This window comes from Erinaceus europaeus, chromosome 2 (genome assembly GCF_950295315.1).
Source record: "Erinaceus europaeus chromosome 2, mEriEur2.1, whole genome shotgun sequence".
NCBI lineage: Eukaryota > Metazoa > Chordata > Mammalia > Eulipotyphla > Erinaceidae > Erinaceus > Erinaceus europaeus.
The window spans coordinates 90,782,592-90,802,909 of NC_080163.1; the positions used below are offsets into that span (position 1 = coordinate 90,782,592).

The 20,318-nt window shown below is 37.0% G+C and overlaps 1 protein-coding gene across 1 annotated transcript in view; it reads right to left on the minus strand.

Annotated features, from left to right (window-relative positions):
• The window catches only part of SPOCK3 (SPARC (osteonectin), cwcv and kazal like domains proteoglycan 3), a 450,961-nt gene that overhangs the window by 40,678 nt on the left and 389,965 nt on the right, over nucleotides 1-20,318 (minus strand). Inside the window, exon 7 of the mRNA XM_060184155.1 lies at nucleotides 5,927-6,046. Coding sequence (XP_060040138.1) covers nucleotides 5,927-6,046 — 120 coding nt within the window. The remainder of the gene's footprint in view (nucleotides 1-5,926; nucleotides 6,047-20,318) is intronic.

The window sequence follows — 20,318 nt, forward strand, 5'->3', positions numbered from 1 at the left end:
ATTGCATCATATACAAAGCTAACTCCAAATTGGTCAAAAATATAGAAATTAGAATAGCAACTATCGAATACTTAGAATACATAGGCAGATCTATCTTAAATTTTCAGTTTTTACAACATCTTCTTTGATATGAATCCAACTGCAAAGTAAAGAAAAGCAGGAACAGGCCAATTAGACTACATAAAACTAAAAACCTTTTTATGACAAAGGGAATCACTGCCATAACTAAGAGACTTCCCATGAGGTGGAAGAAAATCTTCATGTAATAAATCAAGCAGAGGACTGAATAACCAAAATACACAACGAACCCACCAAACTCAACAATAAAATGACATAGAATCCAATAATAAAATGGAGGGAAATATGGTTAGAATCTTCTTCAAAGATGAAATCCAAAGGGCCAACCAACATATGAAAACATTTTCAAAGCCACTGATGATCAGGAAAATGCAAATAAAAAAACAATGAGATACCATTTTACACCTATGAGAAAGACAGAAACACCAACTGTTGAAGAGGCTGTGGGGGGAAAAGAACTCTAGAAATCTTCAGCATTGCTGGTGGGAATGAAAATAGTTCCAGACCCATGGAAAACAGTCTGGAGATTCATCAAAACTCTAGAAATGGTTTACCTTATGACCCATTATTTGTCTCCTTGGGGTTTACCTAGGGAAAACAAAAACACCTATTTGAAATGACCTGTGTGTATCAATGTTCATAGCAGCATAGTTTATAATTGTACAAAGTTGGAAGCAATGCAGATGTCCAACAACAGATAAATGGCCAAGAAAGTTATGATACATATACATAATGGAATACTATGCAGCTGTTAATATGAGGTCATCTCTATTGTACTAGCATGGTCACAATTTGAAGGCATGATGTTGAGTGACTGAAGCCAGAGAGAAAGACCAATACCAAATGATCTTACTAATAGGGAGAACTTAAGATCAAACAACAATAAGGGAAAACATAAGGTGAAACTTGGCCTGAGTATGGTATATGGCACCAAAGCAAAGGATTCTGGGGAAAGAAGTAAGGTGACAGGATAAGGGACACTAGGACCCTAGTGTGTCCCCTACAAACCAGGGGAGAGGAGACGTTGTGCCTCTATGTTAAAGACTACTTTAAACCAATGTGTATTTGGTAATGTTTTTGCATGTTTTGCTTAATTCAGATATTTATATACAATAAAAAGATTAAAGTAAAAATAAATTAAGATAAACTAAATAAAAAGTATACAGATATCCTTATTACAAAAAGCACAAATTATATTCATATATTTAAAAAAATATTAATGTTTACAAGACACTTTAAGTAATAAAGATTGCCAAGGCAGCTGGGTGGTAGAGCACCCAGTTAAGTGCACATAGTCAAAGCGCAAGAACACATGCAAGGAACCATTTTGAGTCCTGGGTTCCCCACCTTTGATCACAAGTGGCAGAGCAGTTCTGCCGGTGTCTTTCACTCTCCCATCTCTATCTCTTCCTTCTCTCTCAACTTCTCTTTGACTTATCAAATAAAATGGAAAAAAGGGAAAAAACAGGTGCCAGAAGTAGTGGCTTCATAGTCCCCCAAGCCCCACTGATAACCTGAAGATGAAAGAGAGAGAGAGAGAGACTGCCAAGTGCCAATAATTTGCTAGCAGGTTTATCAAATAAATGCATTAAAAATGAATATAGGAATAGTATTGTTGTTATTATATAACCATAAATATATAGTTAAGAAAACTGTGATAAAAATAAGACAGCTGTGATAAAAATAAGAATATATATATATTCAGCTGTGAGAAATTATGGTATAGTTTCTCTTGCTTGCTACATCCAGGATAGAACTTAAAGAAATAATGTTATATGAGATATGCCAGAAGGAGAATGATGAATAACAAATTATTTTTTTCATGGATAAAGTTAAAAAAAGAAAGAATAGAAAGTAGAAATCCTCAGGGCCAGGTGGTGGCACACCGTGTTAAATACATTACAGTGTGCAAGGACCCGGGTCCAAGCCCCTGGTCCCCACCTGCAGAGGGAAAGCTTTGCAAATGGTGAGGTAGGGCTGCTGCAAGTGTCTCTCTCTGTCTTTCTCCCTCTATCTCCCTGTTCCATCTCAATTTCTCTCTGTCTTTATCCAGTAATAAATAAATACATAGTGAGAGAGAGAGAGAGAGAATACATTTTCCTTCCCCTGAGTTTATGCCAAATGACAAAAAAAAAAAAAAAAAGACACCCAGGGAGAATCCCACTGACCAGTACCTTAATCTAGAACTTCTTCATATCAGCAACCTGAGAAAGAAATATGTATTGTGAAAGTGTCCTACTTTTGTTTTGTACTCCTATGTAAGAATATCCACATCTCCAAATTTTATATCCAAATGCATTGTGAATAAAGACAGTCCAAATATGCTAACAATAAAATATAATAGCAAGCTTACTAAAATAGAAAAGTTGAATAGAATGGTGATTCTCCCCACTCCCACTCCACACACCCCCACAAGCAGAATGAGGGGATAGTTAACTCTCATGCCTGGCTGTTGGAACTCACCATATCTAAGCTTTAATATTATTATTATTTTTTCAGGGATTAATGCTTTGTTGTCAACAGTAAATACAGTTGTCAGTACAGGTGTAAAGTATCTTAGTTTGCTACTAGACATTCTAACGTTCTGCCTAGGTCCTCCTCCATTATCATGCACCAGAACCTAAAAGCCTCCCACCACCACCACCCCAGTCCTTTACTTTGGTGCAATACACCAAACCCAGTACTTTGTATTTTCCTTTTCTGTTCTTATTTCTTAACTTCTGTGAGTGACATCATCCCATATTCGTCCTTCTCTCTCAGGCTTATCTCACATGATTTTGTTCAAGCTTTGATCTAAAAAGGTGAATTCAACATTTATTTATAGCTGAGTAGCATTCCATTGTGTATATACACCACAACTTTTTCAGCCACTCATCTGTTGTTGGACACCTGGGTTGCTTCCAGATTTTGGCTATTACAAATTGCTGTTAACTCTCTTTTCAACCACCAGGTTCCAGATGCTAGCAGGATGCCGACCGGACTTCCCTAAACAGACAACCCCATCAATGTGTCTTAGAGTTCCACTTCCCCAGAGTCCTTCCCTACTAGGGAAAGAGAGAGACAGGCTGGGGGTATGGATTGACCTGTCAACACCCATGTTCAGCAGGGAAACAATTACAGAAGCCAGATCTTCCACCTTCTGCATCCCACAATGATCTTGGGTCCAACTCCTAGAGGGTTAAAGAACTGAAAAGCTATCAGGGGAGGGGGGATGGGATACGGGATTCTGGTGGTGGGAATTGTGTGGAGTTGTACCCCTCTTATCCTATGGTTTAGTCAATGTTTCCTTTTTATAAATAAAAAATTTAAATAAAAATTGAAGTAAAATAAAAACAAACAAAAATTGTGCTGCTATGAACATAGGTATATACAGATCTTTTTTGATGGGTGTGTTTGATTCCTAAGTATATACTTCCTAGAGAGGAATTGCAGGGCCATAGGGTAGGTCCATATCTAGCTATCTGAGAGTTCTCCAGACTGGCTCTCCACAGGAGTTAGGGCAATTTACATTCTCACTAACAGCGCAGGAAGGTTTCTTTTCCCCCATAACCTTTCCAGCATTTGTTGTTCGTAGAGTTTTCAAGCTTTTTGCAAAAATTATTTATTACCATTTTTAATTTAAAAAGCACATTCACATACTAATGCATTATTCCTACCACTTGGAATTTTTCTTATAGATACTAAAGCATACAAAGTAGCTAGAAAATTATTTGTCATAAAGAAAATAATGGAAATATTAAATGATCAACTTGTAATAATTAGACAATAAATGAGCATTCTTAAATAAACAGTAAATAATGGCAATAGCAGATTTTTTGATTAGTGGAACAACTGATTAAATTAGGTCATATTTATACTTTGTAGTATTTTATTTGCTTCTTTGCTGCATACATTCATTTCATCCATTTTTAGAGACTGCCAATTGCCAAACTATTCAAATCTCTGATAACACAATGTGTAAATGTCTCTGCTTTATTAAGAGTGAAAGATAAAAAATAAATAAACAAGTTGATTGCTATTTGGTAGATAGTGATAAGTGCTATGAACATAAAAATACAGAGGGGATTGGAAGCATGAAACTAGAGGATTGATTTTCAAATTTAATATGATGAAGTTAAGAAAGGGGCCTATAAAAGTATGTACAGATCTCAGAAGAAAAGGAAATCAGACATTTCTGATCCAGGGAGTTGTTACACCTATTGTAACTAACAACTTCCTTCTAGAGATTCAATCCTAGTTGGCCACTGAATCCAATTCCCTGAAGCACTCTAAGTATCCATTTTCTTTTACTCCTCAGACTTACTCAATTGCTAAGGATCCTCATTAGACTAGTATATTAAGAGAATTCCATTTTGCAAGAAAAAGGCTAAAAAGGGCAGTAAAATTTATGATTGTTCAGAATTGACCAGGCCCTGTGGTGAATATTCCAAAAGTTTCCATTATATTTAAGTTGAAATACCGGAGAATTTGCTATTTCAATAAAGAAATTTGACAACAAAAGATAAAAACATTTGTGTATGAGTACTGGGAACATAAGTGTGGATATTAATTTTTAAAAAACATATTCAATATGTAAGAAATTCAGGAAAACCCATAACCTCACCCTTACCCCCACATCAGTCTGCTTCATGATATAGGATAAAATAAATTTAATTATTACTTCTATTAAGTAAGTTCAGACATCTTGATTATGCTCAAGGCATCACAATTTAATACCTGCCAAAATTTATAATTCACAATTAAAAAAAAACTGGGGGATACTCGTACAGAATAAGGATAAAACTACGTATTTTTTCCATAACTTCATAAGAAACATACATAGTTACTACCCATTCAGGAAATGATAACGTATCAGTGACTTTAAAGAATGTAACTTTTAAACTTTTTAAGAACATAAACAAAATTCATAAACACAGCAGGCTGAGAGCATGGAAAATTCTTTGATGAGAAGAAAAGAAATGAGGTATTGTGAGGATTATAGATTATGAGTAACTGTCACTTTATGAAGTGACTTGACTAGAAATCAGTATTATTTTAGCATTACACATCAAAGTCCACTGGCAATGTTGCAAGAAAGTAAGAACACTCTCACTCTCTCTAGTAGAAATGAAACTTCACTTGTATGCAATTTCATTATCCCAGGTCACCTTTCTTTCATTCAAACAGAGAGAGACAAAAAGAGAAAAAGACAACATAACTCCAAAGCTTTTGTTTTTTACCACAGCATGTAGTGCCAGGCTCCAAGCTGAACCACTTACATGGGAAAATTCAGTCCTATCAGATGTGCTTGGTATTTTCTTTTGTCAGATATGATAACTTCTTCACAAACCTCATCTCCTTGAATTTTATAGTAAATGCTTCAAATCTTTAAAAATCTCCCTATAGTTAAGCTCATATTATACATATACATTACATATGCAATACATATTTGTGCATAAATTAAAACACAAAATGAAAAGTTTCTAAAATCCTAACAGTACTCTATTTCAATTTGCATTTCTTCTTTCTTTTTCTTTTTCTTATATTTTTTTAAATTTTTATTTATTTTCCCTTTGTTGCCCTTGTTGTTTAACACTGTTGTGGTTATTCATGTCGTTATTGTTGGATAGGACAGAGAGAAATGGAGAGAGGAGGGGAAGACAGAGAGGGGGAGAGAAAGACAGACACCTGCAGACCTGCTTCACCGCTTGTGAAGCGACTCCCCTGCCGGTGGGGAGCTAGGGATTTGAACCGGGATCCTTACGCTGGTCCTAGCGCTTTGCACCACGTGTGCTTAACCCGCTGCGCCACTGCCCGAATCCCTGAATTTCTTATTTCTAGGGAGATAAAAGAGATAGAAAAATCTTACTGCTTCTCTCAGGCCTCAGTAATGGCTTTGTTTTCTTGTTTTGGCTCCCACTTTCATGAAGGGCCTTGAACCAGTCCCGCAGTCTGTTTGCCACTTCTCTGAACTCCAGGTCACTACATGCTGAAAAAAAAAAAAAGAAAAGAAATAAGACAGGTCATGATAAATAATTTAGCATACTGTCAACACAATTTCTCTAATTATTCTAAAATTTGAAAGGTAATAACAACTAGAAGATAAACTGTACATCACCATTACTAACTGTGCTTCCACATTTCAAATACTAAAAATAAATGTGTGTTCAAATAGAAAAAGACATCACATAATGTAACATTTTATCATAAAATAACATCACAACATTTTATCATGTAATGACAACATCTTATTTACTAAGAGGGCATTTTAGAATTCTACTTTTGTTTTTCATTGGAATAGAACACTTGATTAAAGATTCACATTTTAATGTCAGATAACTTTAGTCATAACATCTATATCCTAGATAATATTTCTGTAATAGGAACCTGTGGGCAACTTGAGGAAACAACAGGATGAAAATTCACATGAATACTTACATACATATGCAAAATATTGTGGGTGTGCTTGAGTACAACCGTTTATTTTAACATCTAAGTAAAGGATAAGCCAGAATATGTGTTTTGGCCTAAGTGATTCCATGGAAACAACTTTTATTGAAGACAAAGGCATATAAGAGAATCATAAATCTTAGTGCTTTTCTCAAGCCTCAGTAAGTATGAAATAAAATCTGACACAGCTAAAGCAGTACTGAGAGGGAAACTTATAGCCATACAATCACATATTAAACGCCAAGAAGAAGCTCAAATGAACGACCTTAATGCACACCTCAAGGAGTTAGAGGAAGAGGAACAAAGGAACCCTAAAGCATACAGAAGGACAGAAATCACTAAAGTTAGAGCAGAAATAAACAACATAGAAAATAAAAGAACCATACAAAAGATCAATGAAGCCAAATGTCGGTTCTTTGAAAAATTAAACAAAATTGACAAACCCCTAGCCAGACTCACCAAATAAAAAAGAGAAAAGACTCAAATTAATAGAATTGTAAAGGATGGAGGAGATATCACAACTGACACCAAAGAAATCCAGAGAATCCTGCAAAACTTCTATAAAGAACTATACGCCACCAAGCTAGAGAATCTGGAAGAAATGGAACAATTCCTAGAAACATATGCCCTTCCAAAACTGAACCAAGAAGAACTACAAAATCTGCATGCACCAATCACAGACAAAGAAATTGAAACCGTTATTAAGAATCTCCCCAACAACAAAAGTCCTGGACCAGATGGCTTCACAAACTAATTCTACAAAACTTTCAGGAAACAGTTAATGGCCATACTTCTTAAGCTATTCCATAAGATTGAAGAAACAGGAATACTCCCTTCCACCTTCTATGAAGCCAACATCACCCTAATACCAAAAGCTGATAGGGACAGAACAAAAAAGAAAAACTACAGACCAATATCTCAGATGAACATAGATGCCAAAAAATTAAACAAGATCTTGGCCAACCGGATACAGCAGCATATCAAAAAGATTATTCATCACGACCAAGTAGGATTCATCCCAGGAATGCAAGGCTGATTCAACATCCGTAAGTCAATCAATGTCATTCACCACATCAATAAAAGCAAAGCCAAAAACCACATGATTATCTCAATAGATGCAGAGAAAGCCTTTGACAAAATCCAACACCCATTCATGCTCAAAACTCTACAAAAAATGGGGATAGATGGGAAATTCCTCAAGATAGTGGAGTCTATATATAGCAAACCTACAGCCAACATCATACTCAATGGACAGAAGCTGAAAGCATTCCCCCTCAGATCGGCGACTAGACAGGGCTGTCCACTGTCACCGTTACTCTTCAACATAGTATTGGAAGTTCTTGCCATAGCAATCAGGCAAGAGAAAGAAATCAAAGGGATACAGATTGGAAGGGAAGAAGTCAAGCTCTCACTATTTGCAGATGATATGATAGTATACATAGAAAGACCTAAAAAATCCAGCAGAAAATTACTGGAAGTTATTAGGCAATATAGCAAGGTATCAGCATACAAAATCAATGTACAAAAATCAGTGGAATTTCTTTATGCAAACACTAAATCTGAAGAAGAAGACATCCAGAAATCACTCCCATTTACTGTTTCAGCAAAATCAATCAAATACCTAGGAATAAAGTTGACCAAAGAAGTGAAAGACTTGTATGCTGAAAACTATGAGTCGCTACTCAAGGAAATAGAAACTGATACCAAGAAATGGAAAGATATCCCATGCTCATGGATTGGAAGAATAAATATCATCAAAATGAATATTCTCCCCAGAGCCATATACAAATTTAATGCAATATCCATCAAAGTTCCACCAAGCTTCTTTAAGAGAATAGAACAAACACTACAATCATTTATCTGGAACATGAAAACACCTAGAATTGCCAAAACAATCTTGAGGAAAAGAAACACTCCCAGACCTTAAACTATATTATAAATCCATCATCATCAAAACAGCATGGTACTAGAACAAAAATAGGCACACAGACCAGTGCAACAGAATTGAAAGCCCAGAAATAAATCCCACACCTATGGACATCGAATCTTTGATAAGGGGGCCCAAAGGATTAAATGGAAAAAGGAGGCTCTCTTCAATAAATGGTGCTGGGAAAACTGGGTTGTAACATGCAGAAGAATGAAATGGAACCACTTTATCTCACCAGAAACAAAAATCAACTCCAAATGGATCAAAGACCTAGATGTCAGACGAGAAACAATCAAATACTTAGAGGGAAAGATTGGTAAAACACTTTCTCACCTACACATGAAGGACATCTTTGATGAATCAAACCCAATTGCAAGGAAGACTAAAGCAGAAACAAACCAATGGGACTACATCAAATTGAAAAGCTTCTGCACATCCAAAGAAACTATTAAACAGAGAGGCCCCTCACAGAATGGGAGAAGATCTTCACATGCCATATATCAGACAAGAAACTAATCACCAAAATATATAAAGAGCTCAGCAAACTTAGCACCAAAAAAGCAAATGACCCCATCCAAAAATGGGCAGAGGATATGAACAAAACATTCACTACAGAGGAGATCCAAAAGGCTAACAAACATATGAAAAATTGCTCTAGGTCACTGATTGTCAGAGAAATGCAAATTAAGACAACACTAAGATACCACCTCACTCCTGTAAGAATGGCATACATCAAAAAGGACAGCAGCAACAAATGCTGGAGAGGTTGTAGGGACAGAGGAACCCTTTTACATTGCTGGTGGGAATGTAAATTGGTCCATCCTCTGTGGAGAGCAGTCTGGAAAACTCTCAGAAGGCTAGACCTGGACCTTCCATAGGATCCAGTAATTCCTCTCCTGGGGTTATACCCCAAGGACTCCATAACACCCAACCAAAAAGAGGTGTGTACTCCTATGTTCATAGCAGCACAATTCATAATAGCTAAAACCTGGAAGCAACCCAGGTGCCCAACACCAGATGAGTGGCTGAGAAAGCTGTGGTATATATACACAATGGAATACTATGCAGCTATCAAGAACAATGAGCCCTAACAAAAGGACTTTTCAAAGTTAACCCAATTACCAAATAATGTGATGATAACATTAACTATCCATTGTCTTTTTAAACCCTAAGACAGCAGGAACCTCACATCTCCACTATAGAGCTTATATTTCCCCCAGTCCTGGAACCTTAGGATAGGGCCCACTTTCCCGCATGCCTCTCCCAATCCATATCAAATAATATTGCATCTGCCGATTGCAACCTAATCAACGCAACGATTGCCACCTCAACATGCTTCAGCTTAGACTGTGTCCAGAGACTTCAGGTGTGGAATGATAACCCTTCAGCTTCATTACTCAGGTGAGACCTTTCCTTTCATAGTATTCTCTAATTCCATCCCAGGTGGATCACTTTCTAACAAAGTCCCAAAACCTAGATATAGACCAGGTTCTGTGAGAGAGAGAATATGTTCACACGTATCCATAAACTAGTGCAAATTATATACCTGAAAGCAGAAGTACACTAGAGTTTGCAGTGAGTATCCCCCAACACTTCATCTCCACTATTCCAAGTTTTGGGTCCATGATTGCTCAACAATTTGTTTGGCTTTGTATGTTAACTCTCTTTTCAGCCACCAGGTTCCAGATGTCATCAGGATGCTGGCCAGGCTTCCCTGGACTGAAGACACCACCAGTGTGTCCTGGAGCTCCACTTCCCCAGAAACCCACCCTACTATGGAAAGAGAGAGGCAGACTGGGCGTATGGATTGACCATTCAATGTCCATGTTCAGCGGGGAAGCAATAATAGAAGCCAGACCTTCCACTTTTTGCAACCCGCAACGACTCTGGGTCCATACTCCCAGAGGGATAGAGAATGGGAAAGCTATCAGGGGAGCGGATGGGATATGGAGATTGGGTGGTGGGAATTGTGTGGAGTTGTACCCCTCCTACCCTATGGTTTTGTTAATTTATCCTTTCTTAAATAAAAAATAAATTTAAAAAGATTGCAATATGTAGTTCCACACCACATCCACCACTAAAGTTCCTTATCCCTGCTCTCCAACCTCTCAAAGACAACTATCATAGTTTTCACATCCTTACCAACAGTTTGTTTGTTTCTATTTTGTTTGGATTTTTTCTGAAAGTTCATATAAATCAGAACTCTAGATTTCCCATATGAGTGAAACTATTTGATAATTGTCTTTCTTTGAATTATTTATTCTTTTCATTCAAGGTTATTTCAGGGGCTTGTTACCTGCACTACAAATCCACTGCTCCTGGCAGCCACCTCCCCCCTGATTTTTCATTTTTTGCTGTTGTTATTAGAAAGGACAGAGAGAAGTTGAAAGAGGAGGGGGAGAGAGAGATTGAGAGAAAGAGAAACATCTGCGGACCTGGTTCACTGCTTGTGAAGCATTCTCGCTGCAGGTGGGGACCTCTAACCTGGATCCTTGCACAGGTTCTTGCTCTTAGTACTATGTGCACTTAACTGGGTGAGTCATCACCCAGCCTGTGTCTTTGGTCTATTTATTTTGCTAAGCAGAATCACCTCCAGTTCCAGCCATTGTTTCCTAAAGGAACCATCATCTTTTTGTTCGCAGAATAATATTCCATATAATACATATTCCAAAATTTCTTTAGCCAGTCATATGTTGATGGGCATTTAAGCTACTCCCACTTTGGCTATTATAAATAATGCAGCTGTGAACATAGGGGTGAATATGTCTCTTCTAATTAGTGTTTGATTGCCCACTGGATAGATGCACAGGAGTAGCATTGTCGCATTGTCGGATCATAAAGATATCGCATTTTTATTTGTTTAAGGACCATCCATACAATTTTCCCAAGGACTGTGACAGTTTGCATTCTCATCAGCAAAATAGCAGAGTTCCCTTTTCTCAATAGCTTTTCAGCACCTGTTATTTCCTGGTTTGTTGATGAAAGCCCCTCTCTCAAATGTTTGATGGTATCTTAGTGTAGTTTCAGTTTTCATTACTCTAATGATATGTGAAGTGGAACATTTCTCCATGTGTCTGTGGACCATGTGTATTTCTTCTATAGAAAACTGTTTAGTTCTTTGGCACACTTTTTTTACTGGGCTATTTTTTGCCTCTTTTGTAGATCTGTACGAATTCTGTATAGATGTTTGATAATAGTTCCTTCTCTGATGTGTGATGTACATCTATGTTCTCCCTTTCCCTGGGATGCCTGGGATCCTTGTGTAGTTTTCTTTTGATGTGTAGAAGCTTTTTAGTTTCTTGTAATCCCATTCATTTACTCTTACTTTCTTGTTCCATGCCTAGGGGGTTGAGTCTCCAAATACATCGTTGATGTGAAGGTCCTGCAAAGTTTTACCAACATTTTCTTCTATAAAGTTTCTGGTTTAATATCTAGATTTTTTTTTGTACATAAACACCATTCCCACCACCAAAAGACTGTGTTCCATTCCACCCACCCACCCCACCCCGCCCCACTACCCCAGGAAGTCAAATGTTCACCCTCCCCCTCACCACAGAATTTTCACTTTGGTGCCCTACTCTTGATTTAATCAGATCCTGCTTTAGTTTCCCTTTCTGTTCTTTCTCAACTTCTGTTGATGAATGGGATTATTCCATACTCATCTTTGTCTTTCTGACTTAGCTCACTTAACATGATTCCTTCTAGATATATCTACATATCTAAATATCTAGATCTTTAATGCATTTTATGCACCTTGCCATGTGTGCATTCCACTTTTGATTCCCAACACCATAGGGCAATTCCTACTATATGAGAAAAAGCTGTCCTACTATGATCTCTCTCTCTCTTTCTATCTCTTCCCCTCCCCTCTTTCCTTTCTGTCTGTAAAAAAATCAATCTAACAATAAATAAAACAATAATGTAAGATCATGTATCTATTATTGAACAATAATTTAACTAAATAGATGCCATCATGTGCTGCTATGAACATAGGTTAAAAGATCTCTTCTGATAGATGTTTTTGTTTCCTCTGGGTAAGTATTCAGCAGAGACATTGCTGGGTTACAGAGAAGCCCATTTCTAGTGTTCTGAGAAATCTCTAGTCTGTTTTCCACAAAGGTTCCACCAATTTATATTCCTACCAGCGATGCAGAAGTGTCCCTTTTCATCTCTTATTGTCTCTACCATTTGTTATTACTCTCCTGTCCATTGTCTGATATTCTCATGGGTGTAGTGTGGTATCTCATTGTTTTTTTTAATTTGCATTTCTCTGATGATCAGTGGCTAAGCATTTTTTTTACATGTGTCCCTTGGCTCTCTGGATCTCTTTCTCACTGAATTTTCTCATTGAATGTCCTCACTCTATTTTTTAAATTTTTATTTATAAAAAGGAAACAGTAACAAAAAAATAGGATAAGAGTGGCACAACTCCACACAGTTCTCACCACCAGAACTCTATATCCCATCCCCTCCCATGATAGCTTTCCTATTCTTTATCCCTCTGGGAGCATGGACCCAGGGTCATTATAGGTTGCAGAAAGTAGAAGGTCTGGCTTCTGTGACTGCTTCCCCACTGAACTTGGGTGTTGATAGGGCATTGACAGATTGATCCATACTCCCACCCTGTCTGTCTCTCTCATTCTCTAGTGGGGCAGAGCTCTGAGGAAGTGGAGCTCCTGGACACATTGGTGGGGTCATCTGCCAAGGGAAATCCAAAGTCCAGTAGGCATCTTCCTAGCTTAATAGGGGTGTTTTCTTGGTGCTTAGTTTACTGAGTTCTTTATTTGTTTTGGTTTTTCCTCCTTTATCAGTATTATGTGGTATCTATTTCTTAGTAATTGATCGTTACTTAATTAGATTTATCCTCTAATTTTATTTATTTATCTTTTATTTATTCCCTTTTTGTTGCCCTTGTTTTATTGTTATAGTTATTGTCATTGTTGTTATTGATGTCATTGTTGTTGGATAGGACGGAGAGAAATGGAGACAGGAGGGAAAGACAGAGAGGGGAAGAGAAAGACAGATACCTGCAGTCCTGCTTCACCACTTGTGAAGCGACTCCCCTGCAGGTGGGGAGCCATGGGCTCTAACCAGGATTCCTATGCCAGTCCTTGAGCTTTGAGCCATCTGCACTTAACCCGCTGCACTACCACCCGAATCCCCCTTACTCTCTAATTTTTACCAAAGTCATACATTGTCATACAACTGTCAAACATTAAAAAGGAGGTGGATAATTTCAACAACATTGAAATATGACATTATTTATCTGATGATATTCCTGCTTCACTGGCTACCAAATGTTTTGTGATAGACATATTCCAGTAGCAGCATGGCCATCAGACCTCATCCCAGCAAGCATCTGACAGCCATCAGTGATTAACTACTCTACTTCCCCAGAAGAAGTCAATCAGTGTCTTTTTCTCATATTTTCCACCAGTTCTACTAAATGTTTTTCTCCTCAAGAAAATATCATAACCTTTACACAGCATGGAGCGGTTTTAATGAGAGCTCACATTTGATTTTTATTTGAAGCATAGATAATTAAGTTAATGATTAAATCTAAAGAGACAATGAGAAATGAGACAATGAAATTAAATGACTACCTTAGGTTTGTTTAATGATTTCTTTATGTATTTATGAGAAAGAACTAGAGCATCATTCTAGCACATCTATTTTAGAGATTAAATTTAGGACTTCAGGAGTCGGGCGGCAGCACAGTGGGTTAAGCGCATGTGGCTCAAAGCATAAGGACTGGTGTAAGGATCCCAGTTTTAGCCCCCCGATTCCCACCTGCACGGGAATTGCTTCATAGGCGGTGAAGCAGGTCTGCAGGTGTCTGTCTTTCTCTTCCCCTCTCTGTCTTCCCCTCCTCTCTCCATTTCTCTTTACCCTATCCAATAACAATGACATCAATAACAACAACAATAAAACAAGGGCAGCAAAAGGGAATAAATAAATATTTTTAAAAAACAATTAAAAAAATAAATTTAGGACCTCATACTTAAGGGTTCAATGCTTAATCTACTGTAATGCCTTCCAGGCCTGTAGATTTTATGAGTAATAGTTAATTCCAACAGTGCTTGGTACTTATTGATCTCATTGTATTTGCAGTCAAGAAAGTGCAACAGAATAGTATATCATAATATTATAATAACTGTGATCTCAAATTGACTCGGAATAAGAAAGGAAAAAACCTAGGTTTCAACCCAAAGTTTTAAAATTGTATTTGATTATTAACTAGAGCATGTTGTTTTGTAAAGCAAAATAAGTGAAAAGAGGTCACAGAAATTTAGACATTACATATGTATTTGCATACACATAAAGATACTTACATAGTTCTTATAAAAATTATGTAATAGAATGGGTGGTGAGATAAAGCCAACAAATTGTTATATGATGTAGCATAATAAAAAGAGAAGGAAACTTTAAGGGAAAACATGAGAAATGGAAGGAGACGTGGAGAATCAGACTAAGAAGTTCCTAAACTGAAGTTCAGTAGTAATTAAAAGATAAAGAATAACTAAATAAATAAATTATTTTTAAATGGGAGCTGGGTGGTGGCACTCCTTGTTAAGCGTATATCTTACTAAGTGTGAGAACAAGGAACCAAGTTAGAGCCCTACACCCCTTGTTCTCCACCAGCAGTGGGAAAGCTTCACAAGTGGCAGTGGCAAAGCAGGTCTGCAGGTGTCTATCCTTTACTCTGCCTCTCTATCTCCCTCTTATCTCTAGTTCTCTCTGTCCTATTCAATAAAATGGAAAGGAAAAAAAAAGTTTTAAAAAAAAGGCCACCAGAAGAAGAGGCTTTGTAGTGCTGGCACCAAGCCCCAGCAATAGCCCTGCAGTCTAGAAGACGGCACAGTAGATTGGGCACTAGATTGTGAAGTTTGAACTGAGGAATTGTTGAATTCTATTCCACTTGGAGACCAAACTGCAGGAAAAAGAGTGGTAAATATATATGTGAAATTCACAAAAGAGGTATTCGACTCAAGAAAAACAGAGCATCACAGGACTGGAAATGTGTGAAAAACATATAAAAATGAGTAAATTGATGGATGGCTCAGAAAGGAACAATCCTGGTGATATGATATGATTTGAGAGAATAGAATCTGATTGGCAATATGTAAAAACGTTTCAGTCATGTTAAAGGGAGTTAGGATGAGGAATGGCAAGACTTCATTTAAAATTGCAGGTACATTCTTTCTTGAGACATAAACATGCATTTGTACAAAAGAAATTCTAGCATAAGTACTTTCTTTTTTAAGTCATTTAGGTTTGGGGGGTTTATTATGTTTTATTATTGTTACTTATTTATTGGATGGAGACAGCCATAAATTGAGAGGGAAAAGGGTGATAGAGAGGGAGAGAAACAGAGAGACATCTACAGCACTGCTTCACCACTCCTGAAGCTTACCCCTTGCAGGTAGGGACCAGGGGCTCAAACCTTGGTCTTTGCACTCTGTAACATGTGTGGTCAACCAGGTGCACCACCCCACGTATGTACTTTCTTCATTCAACAATACTTACACCATCAGGATACTACAGAAGTCTTTATATGAAAATTATGTTATCTTATAAAGAATTCAGAGAAGACTTAACATGTGTTACAGAATATAATTCTATGTCCCCTATTTTATCGTGAATGTTTGAACTATAGCCAGTAGGTATAGGGAGGTGGGGTGAACATGGAAGATGAAACATTATGATATGTCTAAATTTTACAAAATAAAGAAGCAATGAAGCTTTCAAAATATTTATTTCTTTATTTATCTGATGGAGACAGAGAGAGGAATTGAGACGACAGTGGGAGATAGAAAGGGAGACACCTGCAGCCCTGCTTCACTGCTAGTGAAGCTTCCTGTCCTGCAGCCGAGGGCCAGGGATTTGAGCCTGGGTTCTTGCACATGGGAACTTGTGTGCTCTACTAGGTGTGCCACCAACCAGCCCCAAGAAACATTTTTTCAATAGAGATATAGAGGTAGAGACAGATAGAGAAAGATTGAAAGAGAACACAGTATTGAAGCTTTCTTTATTGCATTTGGGGCTGGGTTTGAGCCTGGGTACAAAGTAGTGCACTAAGTGAGCTATTTGATCAGTCCTACAAAATAAAAATGCAAGAAAGAGAGCAGGGGAATAGCACAATGGTTATGGTTATACAAGAAGACTCTCATGGTTGAAACTCTATAAAGTCACAGATCTATTTCCCCTACAATATCATAAGAGTAATTATATATAATATATATATTACTTCCTTGAGGGATATGATACACACATGAAACACAAGAACATATAAATTACATGATAAGTGAAAATTGACCTGCTAGTAAGTAAATGCTGGATGTTTTGGTAGTATTTTATGGAGTGTTTTCTTCTATTAGAATGAACAGTTCAAGATTTTCTGAGAAAACTTATGAGCAGACACTAAAGATGTTAGAGAAAGATAAAGCAAAACCAGTAATGATTCACATAAATATCAGCATCCCTGTGACATTTTGAACAAAGAAGAATGTCTGATCATTTCAATAAGTTTGTTTGACAGTGAAGAGCAACCAAAAATGAGAAGCAGAATATATGTGAGAATGCATATGTACAAACAGATAACTTCTAAAAAATAGAAAGATACAGATATGCCATTTTAGGCATTCAAAAATACTTCTTTTGAAAGCTCCATTAAAAAATGAAACAAAACAAACAAAACTCCATTAAGCATTCCTCTGGTTACAGCCAGGAAAGTAATACAGTCCTAACAAATCAGACTTTCATGTCTGAGGGCCCAGACATCTTGGGTTCAATTCTCCGCACCAACATATCACAGAGATGAGCAGAGCTCTGGTGTCTGTTTCTCTCTTTCTCTCTCTGAGAAAAAGTACATTAAAAAGTAAAGAAACTAAAAATTACTTCAGGCATTGACAGGGGGGCAAATGTTATTATACTGCAGTAATCCTATCTTTGCTGTATATCAGTACAGAATCAGGTGGTGACTTGCAGTGGTGACTTGCCTTCCAAATCCTCCATCTTAAACAGAAACACAGACACCACAGCACATGCAGAGACATATCAGAGAAGAGTTCCATATCAAAGGTTATTCCAGCCTGAGTATGCTGTACATTGAAGTCAGACTAAAAATTTTAGGTGATAAATTATGAAAATGCCGGCATCAGGATCCCGGTTCGAGCCCCCGGCTCCCTACCTGCAGGCAGGTCCCTTCACAGGCGGTGAAGCAGGTCTGCAGGTGTCTGTCTTTCTCTCCCCCTCTCTGTCTTCCCCTCCTCTCTCCATTTCTCTCTGTCCTATCCAACAACAACTACATCAATAATAACTACAACAATAAAACAACAAGGGCAACAAAAGGGAATAAAAAAAAAACTTAAAAAAAAAACTTAAAAAAAAAACTTTAAAAAAATATGAAAATGCAACCATGAGTCTGTAGCATTGCTATAAATCACAGGTTTTATTAAAACATGAGCTACAATTTCTATACACATTAAAGGATATTGATGCTCAAGGTGTATTTGAAACTTTCTGATTCATAAATAATTTGCTTTCTGAGTACTAGACTTCAGATTTTGGTATTTTATTCTGAAAAGCACTTTGTTCAGACATGAGAGAGCACATGCTGAATGGAGGAGTCTCTATGCAGGTACTTGGGCAGTAGTAATACATGATTCATGACTAGCTGTCAGTCAGTGATGTTTCGGGTTATAAAAAAAAGATATTTCTGAAAAGCAGGAACTACTTGGGACAGGATCAAACAACATTCTATGAGAATATCTTAAAGATGACAACTTTTTATTTTAGAATATTTAATGTCCTAAAACACACAGAAATCCATTCCTGTCATTAGGTTAAGGAGTGAATGAATATTAGGTTATTTCAATGGCTTTCAAACTAAAGCATTAGAATCAAGTAGTTTTAGATTTCAAGTACCTATTGATCATTTCTTTTAATGTAATGAAACTAAAGTACTGTTATCTATGATATTTAGTTGATAATAGTGAAAAACTAACGTTACCAGTATTCAAAATGTTTTACTGGTTTATTAAGTTCATATTAACTGTAGAGATGATCAGAGTAACAACTCTTCGTTAATTTTGATAGCTACCCATATTCTTTCAGAAACCACAGAGTAGTAAACCACACTGCAAGAAAAAAAAAAGTTTTACTAGCAGCATTCTCAGGATGGAGGCTGGAGGATGGCTTTAAAATGACTCTGTAGAGGGATGAAGATAGTATTCATTGCACTGCAGGGTTTTGTTGGATTTGAGGACTCCACTGGGCCATATGAGCCAAAGAAAAATGCTTAGTAGGTGTATTAGATTTGTAGAATTGTGGTAACAAAATGCCACTGATCAGATGACTTAACTAACAGAGATTTATTTTGTTGTAGGTTTAGAGGATAGGATCTAAGTCCACAGTATTGACAAATTTGATTCCTTCTAAAGCCTCTCCTGCGGGCCTGTAGTTTACAAACTACTAGTGATTTCACATGGTCATTGTTTCTTCATCAAAGTTAACTGTATCCCACCTTCCCTACACTTAAGCTAATCAGATTAGGTCCTGCCAATGTGAAGGTATTTTACCTTAATTAGGTCACTGTGGCCCTTTTTACACAGTCACAGTCTGAAGAACTGAGACTTAGAAATTCTACTTGTGAGCTGCACTGGTGTCACAATGTTTCAGGATCTGTTCAATAATTCTAATCTTGTTGTTTATCTGAAAAAGCTTTTCTCTTAAAAATAAGTTTTCAGATATATTTAAATATTCATACATATATTTTTTCCTTTTGAAACATCAAAATGTCCTTGCCAATTATCACTCATAATTACATGTTGAAGAAAGCAATGAAAGGAGAGAACATTATTTCCCATTTGCTTCCAAGTTGATTTCTTCCAACTGCCAGCATGAGGATATACACTGGTTATGAGTCAATTCTGTCACAGGATTTTATTTTTTAAAACACACACACACACACATACACACACACGCACACACACACGGAGAGAATAAAAAATAAAATAAAATAAAAGCAGCAGAGCACTACTCTAATATATGTGGGTTCCTAGAATAGAACTATTTGACCCCAGACATAAAGCCATTTACCTGTTCCACACCATATCCCCCCCTCCAAATTATTGTATTAGAGGGAAATAGCTTAGAATATAGTTGTTGACACACAGGTATAATTTCTCATCTGCCAGTGATAGGTGTCTACATACCACTCACATCCTCAACTTAGATCCTTCTCTAAGACATACCTCACAGTTTGCAAATCGAAGTGCTATTATTATATTAAGTGCAGTTGCATAGCTAACGGTGTTTAATAAGCATAGAGCCAAAAAATAAATATTTTTCTGCATAATTTATCAAGAATTTTAAGTCTTCAGCAAATGTGTATAAGAGTAAAATGTATTTAAGTATAAGGATTTTATTTTGAATTTTATGTCCATGAATGTCTAACCTGTACATCATAAATACAGTTGATAGTAATACACAGTGGCTTCAAAAATTCTTGATTGGTTGGGATGAATAGATGAATACATTAATGGAAACAGAGTGTGACCTTATTTTAAAATTTTCTTTGACTTTCTCCTTTTGTTTATTTTTTGTTAGGTTTGGTTTTTGCCTCAGGCTTATTCTGGGGCTAGGTGCCTGCACTACAAATTCATTGCTCCTGCCACCATTCTTTCATTTGTATGTGTGTGGGGGTGGTGGTGGAATAGGACAAAAAGAAATTGAGAGGTTAGGTTAACAGAGATAAAGACACCTGTAGACCTGATTCACCATTTCTGAAGAAGAGTACCCACTTGCAGATGGGGAGCTCTGAGCTAGAACCAGGATCATAGCACAGTCCTTGTGCTTCCACACAAGGACTACTATTGTGCAT